At 42.5% G+C, this 18539-nt stretch overlaps 1 protein-coding gene across 3 annotated transcripts in view; it reads left to right on the top strand.

The window, feature by feature from the left end:
- The first annotated feature begins 9283 nt into the window (after positions 1-9283).
- PTPRK (protein tyrosine phosphatase receptor type K) overlaps positions 9284-18539 on the top strand; it is a 398062-nt gene continuing 388806 nt past the window's right edge. For 2 of the 3 annotated variants that reach the window (XM_034060343.1, XM_034060344.1), the window contains exon 1: positions 9285-9558. In XM_034060343.1, the coding sequence (XP_033916234.1) occupies positions 9447-9558 (112 nt within the window). In that variant the 5' untranslated portion in view covers positions 9285-9446. Of the gene's footprint in view, positions 9559-18539 lie in introns of all 3 variants that reach the window. The other variant, XM_034060345.1, reaches the window with a different exon arrangement.

Genomic DNA, 18539 nt, shown 5'->3' with positions numbered 1-18539 from the left:
ATCTGAAAACTAACTTTACACATGGTGCCAGCATCCTGACATACAGTAATTCAGAGTGAGTCACTTGCCATTCAGCAAAGAGAGAGAACGATAATTCAACTGCCGACAAACTCTTTGAGCAGAAGTAAACCTACTTTGGATAAGATATATACACATCTATTCTGGGAGAGGGTAGACTTTTCCATTTTAGTAGCTTATTTTAAAAATTGGGAATTGAAGAGAATACTTCAGTTCTGAAATAAAGGAACATAAAAGTGGAAATTTGGGGCTTTATGGTAGATATCTGAAAGTCACACTGAAATCTTAAAGTTAAAGTACACAGAAGTGAGGCAATAATATTCTAAGCACAACCAGAAAATAGCTGTTAGACCCCAGAGACAAAGTCTTTATGAGTTTGTAAGATTTATCTGATGAGATTTTCCACTTTGGAAGAAAAGTTTAGTAGCAGCTTATGAAAGACTGTTCTAATAGAGAAAGTCTTTGTGGAATGACACGAGCAATCACTATACCAGATGTCAGTTGTGACTTGTGAGTCTGCTGAGTATGTATTAATGTCACTCCATTAATTTCCCTCAGGGATGAAATCTGCCTAAAACTACAGAGAGGATGGCACCCATGAATTTTCAGCAATTGTTTCTGCAGAATTATCTTCAGAGCATTACCATTTCCTCAGTTTTATATAAGATGAAGAAATAATTCAATATACATTCCTCCTTCTTTGGGAGGTCATATATCCCTCACCCAGTTGACAAATTTACATGGTAGGCTGAAGAAGAGAGGGCTATATTTTGCTTAGCATCTTTCCCTGCCCTGTTGCAGGTAATGCCAGAAAATCCCTGCCAGAATGCAAACTTTCCTTTTCAGGTGGGCTATCAATGATCAGCAGTGTAGCCATAGGTATGAAGTGCACATAGCTGGGTCCCAGTTTTGCTTTCAGTTGGTAGCCAGTGAGATTGCAAAAATAAATGTGAGTATAATGTTGAACTCAAAATGTCTTTAATCATATTCTTGTTCCCTTGAGTATGGCCTGATTGATTGCAGATTTCAATTTTCATTCCTGGCTATCATTAAAATCTGTGAAGGTAGGGTTGAATCATATACTGGGCTTCTCAAGCCTTTTTCTTATTCAAATCATAGCCATCTCTCAGTTAACAGCAAGAACACGAATATATTCCTTTTTAATGGATAAATGTGCCGGAGGATTGGGTAATGTGTTTTATATTGTCACTTTCTTGTGCTTGTTTATGCTCAGGGTTGTTTTCCTTAGATCATTTTATATTTAGGCAGTCTCATCAGTTACCCTCACATGTATCAATTTCCAATTAACAAGAAGAGACGGAAACATGTAAGAGTTCGGATCTCATAAAAGTTTTGAGTGCACCACTGTAACACCAACAATTATTACAGGAAGAGTAATTGCTTTCCCCCAAGCCAACCCTAGTTTTTTTTAATTTCAGTAACAGGCTTTGCAGTAACCTATATTGGACGTTTATGCCTGCATTAAGCAAAACAAAATCACTACCGATCCCAGCAGACATGCTAAACACTACAGAGATCTGTGTTACTTAAAAGTAATTTTTGATTTAGAAGCTTTACTTATTTCACTTCAAGGTTTTCTCAAATAAGTCTTCTTTCAGATAAGAGTTCAGCAATGCCTGGTATTGAGGATATAATAGTAATCTCAAGAATGCAACTTCCATTAAGTGAGGGAAGACTGAATTCTCAATTTATTGTACTTCTAAATAATTAATTTGCCTCCAAGGCCCCTTAATAAACTGATCATTGGATGTAGTACAACTGGACGTAACAGCACTGTGAAAGGTCTTGAGGCTATGGACAACTTGCATGTCATTACTCTCCCTAGATGAACCACACCATTCAAATAAAGTCATCGAATTTTTTGTCAGTAATGGGGCCAGGGTTTGATGTTTACAAATGCATTTCTGATGTCTGTTTTGTATGAGATGCCTCCTCTGTGACCTCCAAATTACTTAACCCTTGTAAAAAAAGCCTAGGAAAGAGATATTTAAGTGTTTCCAGGCCTATCATTTGACTATGTTCTCAAACTGTGTGCTCTTTAAAGGTTTTTAGGACCAAATTGCCCAACTCTACATTTCTTTTTATGTACAAAATATCACCATGTTGCTTTGTGCACACTAAAACCAGGTAAAAGCTGGATGAAAAGTGCAGTGTGATTTTGGACAACACTGATTTTATTTTCAATTTGTTTTTCATCTATTAATTTTTTACAAACATCCTACTCACTGAATTTTAAATGTGCATGTTTACCCAATTATGCCACAGATATATGCAGTTTTACCTAGTAAGGGAACAGAAGCAATATTATTTGATTTATCCTACTGATCACAGTGAACTATTTAGCCCAGAAAGCCACAGCTAAAATGATTTCTCTAGATGGCCCATCTATATATTATGCTTTTACAATCCTTTTTCTATCAGTTTCTGGTTTTCATTGCATCAGATTAACACCTGCAAGACCTCATCTGACTCAACCTTTCTCCATTTTGGATCAATTTCTCTGCTGTACTTCAGTGGCAACATACCCCCTAAGGCTGTCTGTCCATTTTTCTCCCAGTTTCTTATGAATCTTTGAAGGGCATACTGAGTGCCCTTTTGGAGCTGTTCCAAACCCTGAATAAAAACCTTCAACTGAGTTCAAGCTCAGCTTTAGTTTTGTGGACTTTAAAGTTCCACATGCTTTCGAACTGTTGCAAGCAGCAGGTACAAGTATAATAATCTAAAAGAATTTGGCTAATCGGTACAGAAAAGCAATGCACCTCTGCAAAGTCCTCAGAAACTTCTTACATCTTGTTGGTATCTTTCCCAGTTTCAAAAAAATGATGTTTCTTCCTACGTTTCTAATGAGGAATACAAGAACATAACTGACAAACAGAATGGGGGTAGAAGATAACTAGTAAAAGGCTTCTAGGTAATGCAGAAAGATGTATTTGCTTAAACCCAAACATACAGAAAATGTGTTGCAAGAACTTGTTTAAAACAAAATAGTTCTGAGGAGTTTAACGCATTCATAATCACCCATAAATATACTGTGCTTTACCTACTAGCTACTGCCAAAAGACATTCCTTGCTTTATCACAGAACCACAGAATAGTTTGGGTTGCAAAGAACCTTAAAGATCATCAAGTTTTAATCACCCCCATAGGCAGGGCCACCTTTCACTAGACCAAGATTCTCCAAGTCCCATTCAACCTAGCCTGGAACACTTCCAGGATTGGGCAGCCACAGCTTCTCTGGGCAACCTGTGCCAGTGTCTCACCACCCTTACAATAAGGAATTAATTCCTAATATCTAAATCTACCTTTAGATTAAAGGGTAGATTTTAAAACCATCCCCCTTGTCCTATCACTACATGCCCTTGTCAAAAGTCTCTTTCCAGATTTCATGTTTTTAGGTAATTTTGCTTGTCTTTAGTTACTGGAAGGCTTCTCTAAGGTCTTTCCAGAGGCCTCTCTTCTCCAGGCTGAACAGCCCCAGCTCTCTCAGCCTGTCTTCACAGAAGAGGTACTCCAGCCCTCTGATCATCTCAGTGGCCCTCCTCTGGACTCACTCCAACAGGTCCACATCCTTCTTATGTTGGGGTCCCAAGAGCTGAACACAGTACTCCACGTGGGATCTCAGGAGAGAGAGTAGAGGAGGAGAATCATCTCCCTTGACCTGCTGACCATGATCTTTTTGATGCAGCCCAGCATACAGTTGGCTTTCTGGGCTGCAAGCACACGCTACTGGTTGAGCCTTTTCATCAACCAGCACACTTGGTAAGACTCCATTTAGCCAAATAGTGTCTTACAGAACAAGACTCTTAACATGGAGATTTTTACAGAAAAGTTTCTTTGATGTTTAGACAAACTCAAAGATCAGTTTCTTTCTGGACTATACCCTGACATAAGGAATGCACAGTACAATGTAATTTTGAAGGATGAAATTCAGTAAAACAATTTATTTCAGGACAAGGCTATGCTTCACTCCTTGAAGGCTATTCCCATGCTATATTTCAGTTGTCAACTATTTTGTCTGATCAAAGAAAAAATAAACCAGGATGTGGTCAATACTAGGAATGTGCTCCTCTTTAAAAATCACAGGCTATTTTATTAAAACTGCAGAAATGCCAAGCAGACAAAAGTATTATCCTATCTCTGGGTAAAGAACAGGAAGTCCTAGGCTGAAAAGTGAACATTGCTGAGAAGGGTCGTTAAGTAAGAACAGGAGACTCAGGATGGGAAATGCCACATGGCTCTCTGTTATCACCCAAACCTGCCATTAGCTCTTACGACAGGAGGTCTGGAGAATGTTACAGCCAACATGGTTTTATGAAGGGGAAGTCATGTTTGACCAACCTTATAGCCTTCTATGAGGAAGTGACTAGGTGGAGGGATGATGGTAGAGCGGTAGATGTGGTTTTCTTGATTTCAGTAAGGCATTTGATACTGTCTCCCACAGCATCATCATAGATAAGCTAAGAAAGTGTGGGCTTGGCTATCAGGTAGTGAGGTGGATCAAGAACTGGTTGAAAGGAAGAAGGCAGAGAGTTGTGGTCAATGGGGCAGAATCTAGCTGGAGGTCTGTGACTAGTGGAGTCCCTCAGGGTCGGTGCTGGGACCACTGCTGTTTAATATTTTCATCAACGACCTGGATGAGGGATCCGAGTGTACCCTCCGCAAGTTTGCTGATGACACTAAACTGGGAGGAGTGGCTGACACACCAGAAGGCTGTGTTGCCATTCAGCGAGACCTGGACAGGCTGGAGAGTTGGGCAGGGAGAAACTTGATGAAATTCAACAAGGGCAAGTGTAGAGTCTTGCATCTGGGGAAGAACAACCCCATGTACCAGTACAGGTTGGGGGTTGACCTGCTGGAAAGGAGTGAAGGGGAAAGGAGCCTGGGGGTCCTGGTGGATAGGAGGATGACCATGAGCCAGCAATGTGCCCTTGTGGCCAAGAAGGCAAATGGCATCCTAGGGTGCATTAGAAAGGGTGTGGTTAGTAGGGCAAGAGAGGTTCTCCTCCCCCTCTACTCTGCCTTGGTGAGGCCACATCTGGAATATTGCATCCAGTTCTGGGCCCCTCAGTTCAAGAAGGACAGGGAATTGCTTGAAAGAGTCCAGCGCAGAGCCACAAAGATGATTAAGGGAGGGGAACATCTGCCTTATGAGGAGAGGCTGAGGGAGCTGGGTCTCTTTAGCTTGGAGGAGACTGAGGGGTGACCTCATCAGTGTTTACAAATATGTAAAGGGTGGGTGTCAGGATGATGGAGCTAGGCTTTTTTCAGTGATATCCAGTGATAGGACAAAGGGCAATGGGTGTAAACTGGAGCATAGGAGGTTCCACGTTAACATGAGGAAGAACTTCTTTACTGTGAGAGTGACAGAGCACTGGAACAGGTTGCCCAGGGAGGTTGTGGAGTCTCCTACGTTGGAGATATTCAAGGCTCGCCTGGACAAGTTCCTGTGTGATGTACTCTAGGTTACCCTGCTCTTGAAGGGGGGTTGGACTAGATGGTCTTTTGAGGTCCCTTCCAAACCTCGGGATTCTGTGAATGTGAGCTGCAGAGCTGCCCCTGCGGACCAGCAGGCGGAGGGCAGTTCCCAGGTTGTATGCCCTATTCTCACCATGTGCCACAAGTAGCTGGGTGAATGTAAGTTGCTCATGTTTGGAAGCTCTTATCTAGTTCACCTGTGCACACATGATATGCAGTAATGAAACTCCATCCTTTTTAGGATGCCTTGCACTTGCATCTGAAAAGCAGCTGTGTGAAAGAAGACTGTTCAAAGGCATCAGTAAGACTCTCAGCATTGTCTCCTATCCAGTCAACGTGTCCATGGTTTGTTATGACAAAAGCACTGGCTACTGGTTCTCTGTGGAATTAGTATGCTCTATAAAAGCTTCTGTGAGCACTAGACAATAACACATTTAATCAAAATTTGCAGTACATTTTATGGAGATTTTTTTTTTTCACAGAAGTCAAAATACAATGGAGACACTGCCTGAGCATGACTGGGTAACACCAAGAAAATCTGAGTCAATAGAATTCTCATTTTTCTTTAGGATCTACATCCTTGAACAGCCAGATCTTCAAGGGCTTGGATCTTACTAAGGCTTATAAAATAAGCGAATAGATTTTCACATAAGAAGCAAAAGTGCAGAGGGGTGAAAAGCTGGGTGAAAGTAGTGGCTAGAAAATTTTTATTTAAATCTCTCCAAGTCCCTTTTGCACGTGAGGACAGTTAAAAGTTTCTGGGGGAAAAAAAAAAGAAGAAGAGGAAAATATTTTACTGGTTAGGAATACATATTTGGCTACATTTTATATACTGTTCAAATACCATGGGAAAATACCGTGTTAGATATGAATTCTACCATATAGCATTGGAATATTGCTAGTTTAAGATATTTTACTGTAAGATTCTGTATTATTCTAGACAGCTGTCAGTCATTATGAACAAAATTAAATGATAGCCTGTGTTAAAAAAGGTGTTATGATGGGTTTAGCAACACCTAGATGTATAATAGGAAAGTTTTAACAGTGAATGCAAAAAGGGCTGAGGCACATCGTAGAGTCCCAGAACCAAACTTTCTTGAATTTGACAGAGACTTATTTGACATTTTATTTAGAGGTTATAATTATCAGGATAAACACTGTACTTTCCTCAGGTTCCAAATACCCTGCAGGGTGAAGGGAAATACCTTACTGTTGGGTGTCTCCATCTTTCTGCTATTATCTTTGGCTCACTGTTAATACACACGTTGTTAGCTCAGTTTTTAAAATGATGTGCAAACAGTAATATAAACAACTTTTGCTCTTAATTGAAAATGCAAAAGACTGTAAAACATTTAGAGATCTAAAAACGTAAAAGCTGGAACAAAAATAAATCATCAATAAATAACATTAAAATGATGTCAAGCCTGACAGGTAAGTTTAAGTATTTCTCAGGGTGCCAAGCATAGTAGGACACATAGAGTGAATTACACATAACAGTTTTCCAGGTACATGCCTGAAAGAAAAGTGGGATCATGTGTGCATCTTTTCCATGCCTGCCAAGCTCGAACTCTCCAGTCAAGGAAAGAATAGCAATAAAAAAAATATCTCTGTTGCTTTTTAACAGGAATGTAACAGGAAAGGATGAAATCCCAAGAGACACCCACTGGACGATGCAGAAACTATCTGGATAGAGCAAGGTGACTGTAGGTCAGTGGGACCCATTACCTCACAGCAGTGAAATGGAGCAGCAACTTGGTGCTGCACATCCACCATCACCTAATAGTCTCTCTCACACTTTGGACATGGCAAACTGCAGTGCTGACCATGGGAGGTACCTGCAAGACTGCCATGGAGGCAGTCCTTCCTCATGGAAGTTTTTCCTTCAAGAGAAAGCAAGCATTAGTCCTCCTCTCCCCTGCCCTTCACAACTATTCATTCACTGCTTCTATAGCTCCCAGCACAAGGGACAGACACCTGTGTACTCTTCACCCCTACACCAAGACAACTTGGTTAATCTTATTTAGTCAAAGTTTTCAAATAACAACAGAAATGGCAATGTAGCCTAACACATCAGAAGCCAGGCTGGTACACTTCTTTCCTTCACCTTTCTCAGAAGAATTTCTCATGCTTCCTTGGACCCAGAATGTGACCCATCTTTCCCGAAACACCAGGTGTTGCAAGATCCACCTCACACAGCTCCCATCCTTCTCGAAGTTCAAACAAAGAGTCAGTGTTCACTGAAGCACATCAATTCATAGTTCACAGTATGCATACAAGTTGTTTTTGAGCCACTCCACCCAAACGAAGTACAGAGGTGTCCAAGTGTAGAGCTTTTTAGTGTTTGGGTTTGGGGTTTTTTGGTTTTGCAGTTTGGTTTTTTTTGTTGCTTTTTTTTTGTTTGTTTGTTTTTTGTGGTTGTTTTGATTTTTTGGGGGGGTCTGTGTGTGAAGTATATGCTAGTTTGTATAATAAAGCAAACTGTCTTGCTTCACATTTTTGTTGTGAAAACACGAGGCTTTGAGGGGTTTAGAGGCAAACCTATCAGTTGCCAGACACTGGCTGGAAAGGATTTTGAATCACAGCAAACCTTTGATGAACCCAGATTGAATTTCGAGTTTGCAATAAAACCTGTGAGTTTCCAGTGGCTTCAGGTTCTGTTGTAAACATTATACAACATCTCTAATTACAAGTTGCCATGCAAAAAAGAAAAACTAATAAAACACGGGTTAAAAAATTTGGAGGAAATTATTCTTGTTTAAACCGAAATTCCAGCGCTCTTGCTTTATCTGTCATTCCAAATACTCTTTAGGATTCTAAGCCCTGGAAGCATAGGGACCTGCAGTGCTTTTGGAGACACAGAAAAAGGCCTGTATTATATGGCATACCTGGAGCCTGGATATGTCGAGAAGATCCTGCTTCACAACTCACGAGTATCGGTGTCGTATAGCTGCATACAGACCTGTCTGAAGGGTTCGTCTTTTATTACATGTGGAAATGATAGCATTAAGGGCAATACTGTTTATTACCAGTTCAATTCTGAGCAATGAGACTCTGCTGGCACCACAAGCCAGACAAGAATTGCCAAAAAGAAAGCAAGGGGAGCAAAGAAAAAAATCCCCACAAACCCTGCCTCGAAGATACAGCCGGGCTGGTTGAGGCACGATGACAGCGCAACACTCGCCACCCGGTCCATAACGCGTTTATACCAGCAGGACCAGCCGGCAAAGCCCATCCGAGGCGGCGGGACAAGCAGCTCCCGGGACCCGCCGCTACCGGCCGTGCTCCCGGCCCCGGCTTCCCCACCCGCCCGTCCGCCAGCCCGCCTCGGCCAGTGCTTTCTCCCTTTTGCCTCTCTTCGCCGCCTCCTTCTCCTCCAGGGGCGGCAGATTCCCCTCCTCAGGGGCGGCAAGTCGCGACGTGTCTGTGCCGAGCCACGTTGAGCCGCTCCGCGTTGAGCCAGGCTGTGCCATGCCGTGCCATGCCGGAGCGGGGGGAGGAGAGCTGAGTCCTGCCATGCCGAGGAGAGGAGAGCCGAGCTGTGTCGCTCCGAGGCGGTGCTGGCCCCCGCGCCTGCAGCAGGAGGCGCTGCCGTGCGTCGCTGCGCCCGTGCGGGGCCGCGGGCCGGAGTCCCACACTCTCGCTGCCAAGTGCCGGGGAGCGGGGGTTGGACGTGCACGCTCGGCTCCTCCCTCCCTTCCCCGCTCTCCCAGCAGCAAAGTAACTCCGGAGTACGAGGAGAGCCGGTACCGTCGCCGCCGCGCTGCTGACGGCTGCCCCAGCGGGCGGCCCCGGGGCCAGCGGGCGCCCCTCGGCGCGGGGGTCTCCTGGCGAGGCGCTGGGGCAGAAGGGGCGGGCGAGGTGAGCTCCGCCCGCTGCCACCGCCGAGGGCTGGGGCAGCCCCGGCCTCTTTCAGAAACTTCTCGGCAAGTCGGCATGGGCAGGGGGGCTGGCGCCACCGCCTCGCTGCCGCTGCTGGCGGTGCTCGCCCTGCTGGCCGGCTGCTCGCCCGCCCTGCTCGGGGCGGCCAGGGCCCAGCTCTCTGCAGGTGAGTGAGTTGTCGCTCGGCCCTCAGGTGAGGGCGGGCGGGGTCGCGCGCGCCCGGGGTGTTCTCTAAGGGATGAGAGCAAAGGGGGGAGAGCGGGTGGCACAGCACCGGGACTCGGCTTTCGCCCCGGAGAAGCGGTGGTGGGGCTGCTCTCCCCCTTCTCAGCACCCCCCAGCCTTCCCTCTGTAGGGCGCGTTGTGGTGGGGAGGCCGACCCACGGGTGTCTGTAGGGTGCTGGCGCGGGTCTCGCAGGGACGAGCAGGGCGCGGGCTTCAGGAGCCTCACAAACTCCCTCTCTTCCTCCTCGCTCGCCCCGCAAGCCAGCCTCCCAGGTGGCGTCGGTGCTGCCGGCGGGGCAGGCGCTGCTACCGCCCCTTCCTCCGCTCAAACTTTTCCCGGCGCTCTCCTGCCCGGCGCGGCGCGGGGGGCGCAGCCCTCGGGGTGCTCTGTCCGCTCCCCCTACCGAGCGGGGCGCGGCGTGGGGAGGCGCGGCCCTGGCCTCCGGCAGCTGACGGGATTTCACCCCCCTACAAAAAGAGTGGTGGGCGAGAAAGGGGGGGGGGGGGGGAAGGCAGCATATGTGGTTGGTGTCTGTTTTGTTTGAAACCCACGAATTTCTCACCCCTTCCTTTCACCCCCGCGCCGTGGGGTGTTGCAGAATAAAAGCCCACGGGGCCGGGCGGTGTGAGCTGCGGCCGGTGCGGCGGTGAGTTGTTGGCACCGGGGGAGCCTTGGGGCAAAGCTCTCGGCGGGGCTGGGGCGGGCGGTCCCTCCAGGAGGTGGAGGAAGGGGGGGTAGTGGGGGCTCGTGTTACGGACCCTGACAACCCCCTCACTCCTCCGCTGTAGTTTATGAAGCGTCCTTCGTTTGTTTGTGGCGAAGCTGTATCGTGAACGTGTTCTTGTTTGTGGTGTGAAGTATTAAGCGAAGGGCTAGCTGAAGTAGACTTCAGGCTCTGTTATTTGAAAAAATAGCATTGGAATTGCACTGGACGCGTTCAAAGCCTTTATTGTAGGATAACTGAGTTGAAAACGGCTGTTAATAGAAGTATCTACACTTGGGAGACTTGGAAGCATGGTTTTCATAAGGACCGATGTGTAGTTAGGACGCTTTTCTCCCCTTTTCCTTCACGCAGTTCTCCTGTGAATTAGTTTTTAATTGAGACATTTGAAACGTGTCGTCGATTAAGAAATGTGCTGAAGCAGTAAGAGAAATTGTGTTGGTCTGAACAGATTACATCCCTCCTATATGTCTGACTTTGGTGTATATCATTTAATGTCTGCGTATCAGAATTGTAAAATTACATAAGTGCCTGCAAGCCTTTTATCAAGGGAAGGGAAATGCACCATACATGCCGCTGGTATGTTGTAGGAATAGCCAAAATAAAATATGTCCAAGCATAACATCTTTAATTCAAAACCGTACTAAAATCAGACCACTGTTTTTTGTGTTGCTGTAACTTGTCAGGCTGATGTTAACACCAAAGGCGATTCTTACGTAAATATTGCTTATGAGCTTGTTCACTGGCATAAGAAGAGTAGGAAGTTCTGATAACTTATGTGTTTCATGGTGTTTTGTGCTGAAAATGTGTCACGCAGCCCTTGCTAGAGTTGCAAGTACAAGAAGCCAGGTTGGTACTGTGGGGTATGTGTTAGGTAAGTGGAAAAGAATGTTCAGTGTCCTTCTGACCGGAGTAGGTGAAGCTTGTCAAGGAGCTTAACAATTGTATCTAGGAAACATGAGATTAATTTTTTGTGTGTGTGTTTGTCTAGCATGTCAGCAGCTAGAGACTTTAGTTTATATTGCCAAGCATCAAAAATGTGTTGCACCGGTCAGAGGTTTATTAATTAGAGACTTGCTCAGTCTTTCTTGAATGTTTGGAGAAATATATTTGTTAGTATCTGGTGCTTTCAGTGTACTCAGTTTAAAGTATGGTGCTCGGAAATATGTTCAGTTTTCACACGTAGAGCTATGCCCTTGCTGAATGCTTCCTTATGGTTAATCTTGGTTTGAAGGCTCTGGCTTTGACATGTGCCACAAACTTTGGTTTTGTTCCTTATTCTAAACCAGTCCCTGAAGTGTGTGTTGGGGCTCACATGTCTGTTCCATCAAAGGCCTCTCTTTAGCCTACAATGAGATATTTCTGTGTTTGGTGCACACAGGAGCATCTGTTTTCTTCACAGTCATCTCCTTTGTTTAACAGTACTGTTTTTCAAGCATTTTCCTGACTGCCTTTCCCCCCTCCTCACCTTAATCTAATGGCCTGTACTTTTCCATGTTAAACTGAATCTAGCCCATTTCTAACTTCCCTTTTATCAGTAATCATATTGTAAGAATTTTAAATAGTTATCTTTTCTTTGCCATTAATGAAGCTATTAATTCAGTCTGGACCTTTCACAAATCTCTCTCTCAGTGTAATTTGATTTATATTTCCTTTTGATGATGCTTTGTACTACTCCTGAGTGTGAACGTTAGCCAGATCCTGAGTTTCTTCATAAGATTTTTGATATGTTTATTAAGGGTCTAATCAAATTACAGAGCATGAAAGCTGGCCATTTTCAGGAGCGTGTGTGTGCGACGGTTGTTATCCCTTCTTCCTCATAACATGTTCCATGAAAGCAAATGAGAAGGCGAGAAGGAACAGCGGCAAGTTAGGAAAAGGAGTAAGATACATCTTGTAATTTGTTGCTCTCTTAAAGGTTGTTCTTGTGTATCATTTCCACCCTCTTTGCACAAAGTTGAAACACTGTATATTTTGTTTCCCCACAGATCTCAAATGGCAAAAAAAACCCCAACCCCTAAGCAGGTTCTCTCTACCCACGTCCCCTTGCCCCCCCCCCCCCCCCCCCCCCCCAAACCCAACCATAATCCACAGTGTAATGTCTTCTGGTCTCTGTAGATTGTTTCTTTACACTGCTGCTTTCCATGACCCTTCAACTTGGGTGAGTGCCTGTCAGAATCTAGGCCAAAATGTTTTGGCAGCACACTCTCTGTTGAAGTCTAGCTATTCCTTATATAGCACCTCCTTTCATCTGCAACTCCTACAGTTTGATAAAGAACAAGTTCAGCTTGTTTTCACAACCAGATCAGTTTAAACTTATATTAAAAAAAAGCAGTTTACACGTCTTCAAATTTTGAGAGAAAAAAGAAAATATTTTAATTTTTTTAAGAACATTGCCAGCTTGCCAGTTAGCTGATGGAAATGTGCCTTACCCTGCCTCCCATGGTATACTTGCAACTGTGTGATTTATTTATTTTCTTTTTTTTTTTTTTAATACAAAATGAAAGATATGAGGATAAAAATTCTAGAAACTCATCAGCTTACCTGATGTTAAAACTGTGGGATTTCAGACCACAGGGACAGTTAAGTGTAAAAAGGAGGCCTGTATGTTTTACAATTTCAAGTCCTTTATTAGAGTAGTTATTCCTCAGACTTTCTCATGCAAAGTAGTTACAGTGTCACAAATGAAAAAGCAAGAGTAAATATTTCTGTATTAATCTACACATCACACCCTCTCTCCTCTCCCTACCCCCCTCCCCCCCAATAAAATTGTTACAGTCTGTCTTTGAGAGAAAATCTAACACAGAAATTTGGTATTATAAAGTAGATGATGTTATTTGTTTTATAAGGATTTTTGTAATTAAATATACTTACAGAGAAATAGACAAAAATGTAATAAACATTTTTCATTTACTTGTAATCATATAGCAGAAGAAATTAAGGGCTTTTTGAAAATGCTTTAAAATACTTTTTTTTAGTAACTAAACTCAAATTAGCCCTTTTGTGTTAGAAGAGCAAAAGTTGCTTCAGTGAGATTTTATCCTTGAATGTGCCACAATTTGCATGTGATATACAAGAAACACTTGTGCAGGTAGGTGTGTAGGTATGAGATTTCTCAGGAGCATTTTTTTCCACCAAACTGTTAAAATGTATTGAGATATGTATTGACATATGTATTGACAAATGCATTGATATAGAAGAGCAGAATTAAAAGTGAAGTTATTTTGTTGCTTTTACCCCCTCCTTCCCAAATGTTTTCTTTTCCTTTATACATCCATCTTCTTCTATGGCACGTGTGGTTCAGCCATCACCCATCTCTCTATGTTTTCTATATTTTGCAGTATTACAATTATAAAATATATATACATTATCAAAGTGGCACTTAGCTGTTTCAGATGGAACTGAAAGCACCCAGAATGAACATGACCCCAGGAGGCTTGCTTAGATCCCTTTGTCTGAGAAATCAGGGTACTGCTTGATCAGTTTCATAGCGACATAAGTGGTGTGTAAACAGGCAGATGTCCTGCCCTTACTTAAGATCCATTTGAGATAATTAAAATAAAAAAAGGGAGGGGTTTAAGGAATCGGTGCAGGATTGGGGCAAAGCTCTGCCTAGCCCAGTATGCAGCCTCTGATGGTGGGCACTCGGGAGGGATTTTGGCAGGGTGAGTGATTTCCTCAGAGTACTGTCTGTCCACAGTGACAGTTCTTGTAACCGTGATCATCCCTGCTAACATCTTCAGCTTGTATTGCATTTATTGCCTTCTTCACTTTGTGACAAGGAATCTATATGTATCTATATGTTATGTGAAAAAGCTATGGTCCTTTGTTTTTTGAAATTACTAGTTTTATTTACTATCTCTTAGCGCTTTTACTAAAAGGTGATTAGTGGTTTTTCTCAATTTACCTTCTTTCTGTCACACATAATTTTCCCACTCTCCCTCAACCATTCCTTTTCTAGTCAGAGAAGTCCATTTGTAGCCACTTGCTGTGAAGGTACCATTCCATGTCTTCTTTTCATGCTTTACCAGCCTTCTCTTTCTGTTCCAGTTCTACATTGCTCAGGGTATCTGAGAGGATTTATATAGTGCTTAATAATGATTTCTATTCTGTTCCCTGTCTTTAGTGAAATAGTTCCCGGCATTTGCTTTGCTTTTTTGACCATTTGTTCCACTCCTGGTTGTGAAGTGACACTTTTATGGAACTATCTATTTTATTATTGAAAAGCTGAGATCTTGTGTTTAAATGATGGTCTGTGGGGTGGTTGTGCCAGTGGACAGCAGGACTCTGAAAGGGGAGAGTCTTTAGCCAGCCCTTTTTAGGGGGGTGTGTGATGAGGTGGAAATTTAAGCAAGGCTCTTAAAGGACCCATGACCTTGTGTTGGATGTCTGGGAGAGTTAGCCTGTTTGATACTTAGCACTGTAGTCTGTCTCCTCTTTCTGAAATGCTGTTAAGATAAGCAAATTAAAAAGAGTTTATCCTCTTGCACATAAAGATTGACAATAGCTGAATTAACATGCAGAGAACTGCAATTCTGCTGCCTAGTTAGTTGCTTCTTGCTCTGGAATCTTTGTGATGCCTTTGTATGACCTCTTCAGCTGGAAGACTCTTCATCTAACCTCTTGCGAGTTAGATACGTCACCAAGAGTCAGCTTTGCTTTTCATTAGGATCTGTTTTGGTGAAATCCCTAGTCTTCCTTCTGCAACACAAATCCTGTTGAATGTGTAATAGGAAGCTTCCAAAACTATTACTTTAGTCCTGATAACTGAGTAAGTCAGGACATACCTCATGTTTTCACGTGCTGATGGGATCTCATCTGTCATAGTTCATTATTGTCATGGACAGATGCCTTTGTAGTGCCGCTCCAAGAAGTGTGCACTCTGATTTGGAGTGCCAGGCACAATCTGCTGATGCCATTAAGCCACTTTTAAGTTACAGCTGCCACAGAGGGGGGCATTTCCATCACTTCATGCCTCTCAGGTCTTTGCCTGTGCTAGATCTGGTCATCATGTGGCTTGTGGGTGAGTTGATTTAGCTTTATGTGAATCTTCTGGGAAGAAAGATGGTTAATTTCCTTTGATCCCTGAGTTTGTGACCACATAAATTTGATGTATAGGAGGATGGGGGCTGGTGGTGGGATGGCTCAGTTTGACAACAAGCTGTAATAACACCACAGCTTATATAAGGTGAACCTGTGCTGTTTTGAGTCTTGCTGTTGCTGTACTCTGTTTGCTGTGCAGTGCTTTGTTCACCCAAAGAAGTGCAAAGATGAGGCAGGAGGGCACAGAGAGGGGTGGGAGGAGAGGCCTGGTGTTCATTCTGGAGCTGGAGGGGTTAGACTGATGAGTGACGGTGGTTGTGGCTGCATTCTGGCTGACTGCATGGAAACTGATGACTCAGTGCTAGTGTATCTTTCCATGACAAGCATCTTTGAGTAAACTGAGCTTAAATATATTCTTTCATTGTAATAGATAATTAAGGCATTTATTATATAAGGGTATAAACAGTAAGTGGCCTATTAATGGCACTTAGTAGAGAGCAGGTGTGATGACAAGGGGTAAAGGGCTTGGAGGAGGTGACACCCAGATACTAGGCTAGAATTAAAGGATGTTGTGACATTCAGTTTGGGGTGCAGCAGGAACCGGTTTAAAGCTGGGTTCTGCAGTTTCACTTTTTTCCCTGCTTGATCTGTCCTTCCCCATCCTGTGGGGTTTTTAAATAGGACTGTCCATGAAACATGTGGATGAGGGTAGAAGAGGGAAAATGAATTCTAAAGGCCAGGGTGACCCAGTTGAGGAGTGGTAAATGGCATTGGTGAGAATTTTATAGTATCTGACTTGAGTATAACGTCTTGCTGCACCTCATTTTGTAGGTCAGACAGGCTATTACCTCATGGTAATAGCAGCCTTCCTGACCAGCTGCTTCCTGGTGAGCCTCGACTACAGGTGACTTTATACATCGTTTAAAACTGTGCCAACTACCAAATTTGAAGTCACCTATAGAGCATATTTGCAACGTAGTTTAAAGTCACTTGGACTCTACTCTTAACCAGGAAGCTGTATAGTTGAAAGTCATGTTTGCGTTTTCTAGAAGTTTTATAAATATTAGAAACTAACAGAAACATGCAGAAATATTTTCTAGAAGGAGACTATTAGTATTTGTTTCAACTCAATGCTGTGTTTAAACAAAGAAACAAACAAGCAAAGAAGCTACATGCCCCTAAGACAATGAATATGACAAAATAATAGCTGTTTTGTAGGGGTTTTTGTGAGTGCACAAACCCTCAGCACATGAGCAATGTACCCTCAGACTCGAAAAGCTGATGGTGAAATGAAACTATTTTAAATCCCTTTTTTTTCCCCTTCTGAATGCTGAAGGGCTCAATAACCATTAAAATTGTGGGAATAAGCTTAAAATTATCCATTATAAAGAATGTGCTTAAGGAGCTCCTTTTAATTGACTTAATATCTGACATTGTTCTCTGTAAATAAGCTGCATTTGTCCATTGAAAGGTAAAAGCTAAGTATTGATCAGTGAATTTGAAACAATATAGGCCTTTAGGTTTGCTTTGTGTTACTGAAATTTAATTTCCATAGAAGTTGGGGTTTTTAGTAACAAAATATGAATTTCAGTTAGTAACCATTTATTTGTTGATCTAACCAGATCTATTCTGTGGTTCCTGTCATGGCTAAATCTTTGCCTTGACAGCCTAAAAATATCAGATGGGATCTAATATTATACCTACTATGGAAACAATGATCTAATGGCATATTGCTGTAACTTGTTTTATTTGAAGAAATGTGAACAAAAAGTTCTGTAAAATAGTTAATTGAGAATTTCTGCTGTTGATAGATAACGTGGTTCTAGAGTTGGGGCTGCCGAACTGGACCTCAGCAGGGACAATGTATCCTTAAAGCATTGGGTAGATCAGGAATTCTAGTGAGTGTATTTGTTGAAACATCCGTAATACATAACTGTATTTGGGGGTAAGAAGCATATAGCAGCAGGACTTGCTATAGAATAATAGCATGACATATAAATGATATGCTGATCTCTGGTTTAAAACATCTGAGTCTCCTTGTAGAGCAGGGGGAAGTGCTGGCCACTGCCAGCGGGTGCCTCCCAGAAATCATAGCAATGTTACAGTAATGGGGCAACCTTGTACTGATAACTTTGGTTTGCTTTCTCAAGCAGAATGAGTCATAATTGTAAATTTATATTCCTGTAGGTTTAAATCCTGGGACTACATTAGGATTTTTTGCCAGCATAGCTGTATTTGCTAATAGATTTGTTTGGGTTTGTTTCCCCCAAATTACTCAGTGGTAGGCAGGAGAAAAAAGCCAACAAAAAAAAAAAACAAACACAAACAACAAAACACTCCAAAATACACACACACAAAAATCTCAAACGTACCACCAACCTTTGGAATTATATAAGGTATAACAAGGTATAAAAGAGATTCTCTGGTCTAATAGTCTGGGGCAGGGGAGAAATCAGTATTTTCCATAAGTATGAATTAACTTCAACATGTAAAAACTTGTTTTAAGATAGAAAGTGCTGTGCATGGGCTTGTCAGGCATTTGTTCTTTTTAAGAAGGTTGTACATATATGTAATTGGTTGGTATTTATGGTAATGCACCAAGTATATACCTCAGTAAAAGATTTGAGAGACTTAATTCCTTGAGGATTGGTGATGTGAAAAGATTAAATCTTTTTCTCTATACTGCTTGTAATATAAGGTTAGTTTTGTTAGCCAGTGTATGAAAGATTGGACCTTTCCTTTTGCAAGAAAGTCATTTGCTTCTGCGACTACTTACAAAAAACATGTGATTATATTTATTAATTGAATAGCAAAATAAATAATTTCTCAACTACCATGTAATGAACTTTATTCTAGTGACTTATGAGACACTGTTATATTCTTCAAAACCAAGTTCTGCTGCAATTAAGTTATGGTATGTTCATCCTAATTATTACACACTGGTTACTCAATTTATTCTGAGGTGGAGTTGTATGCTTTCTTTTGTCTGTAAACACTTGTTCTGTAACAGTAAAAATGACTGATGAATATTAGCTAGAAGAGAAAAATATTACAAAGAACAATTGTGGCTGTAGTTCAAATTAATTTAAAACAGCTCAGAATGAAAGTTTTGAGTGGATAGCTGACTTCTTGAATTACTGTTTAGGTTGTTTTTTAT

Source organism: Melopsittacus undulatus, chromosome 3, assembly GCF_012275295.1.
Source record: "Melopsittacus undulatus isolate bMelUnd1 chromosome 3, bMelUnd1.mat.Z, whole genome shotgun sequence".
NCBI classification, from domain to species: domain Eukaryota; kingdom Metazoa; phylum Chordata; class Aves; order Psittaciformes; family Psittaculidae; genus Melopsittacus; species Melopsittacus undulatus.
Note: the sequence above shows the minus strand (reverse complement) of the source record. Positions and strands in the feature narration are given on the sequence as shown.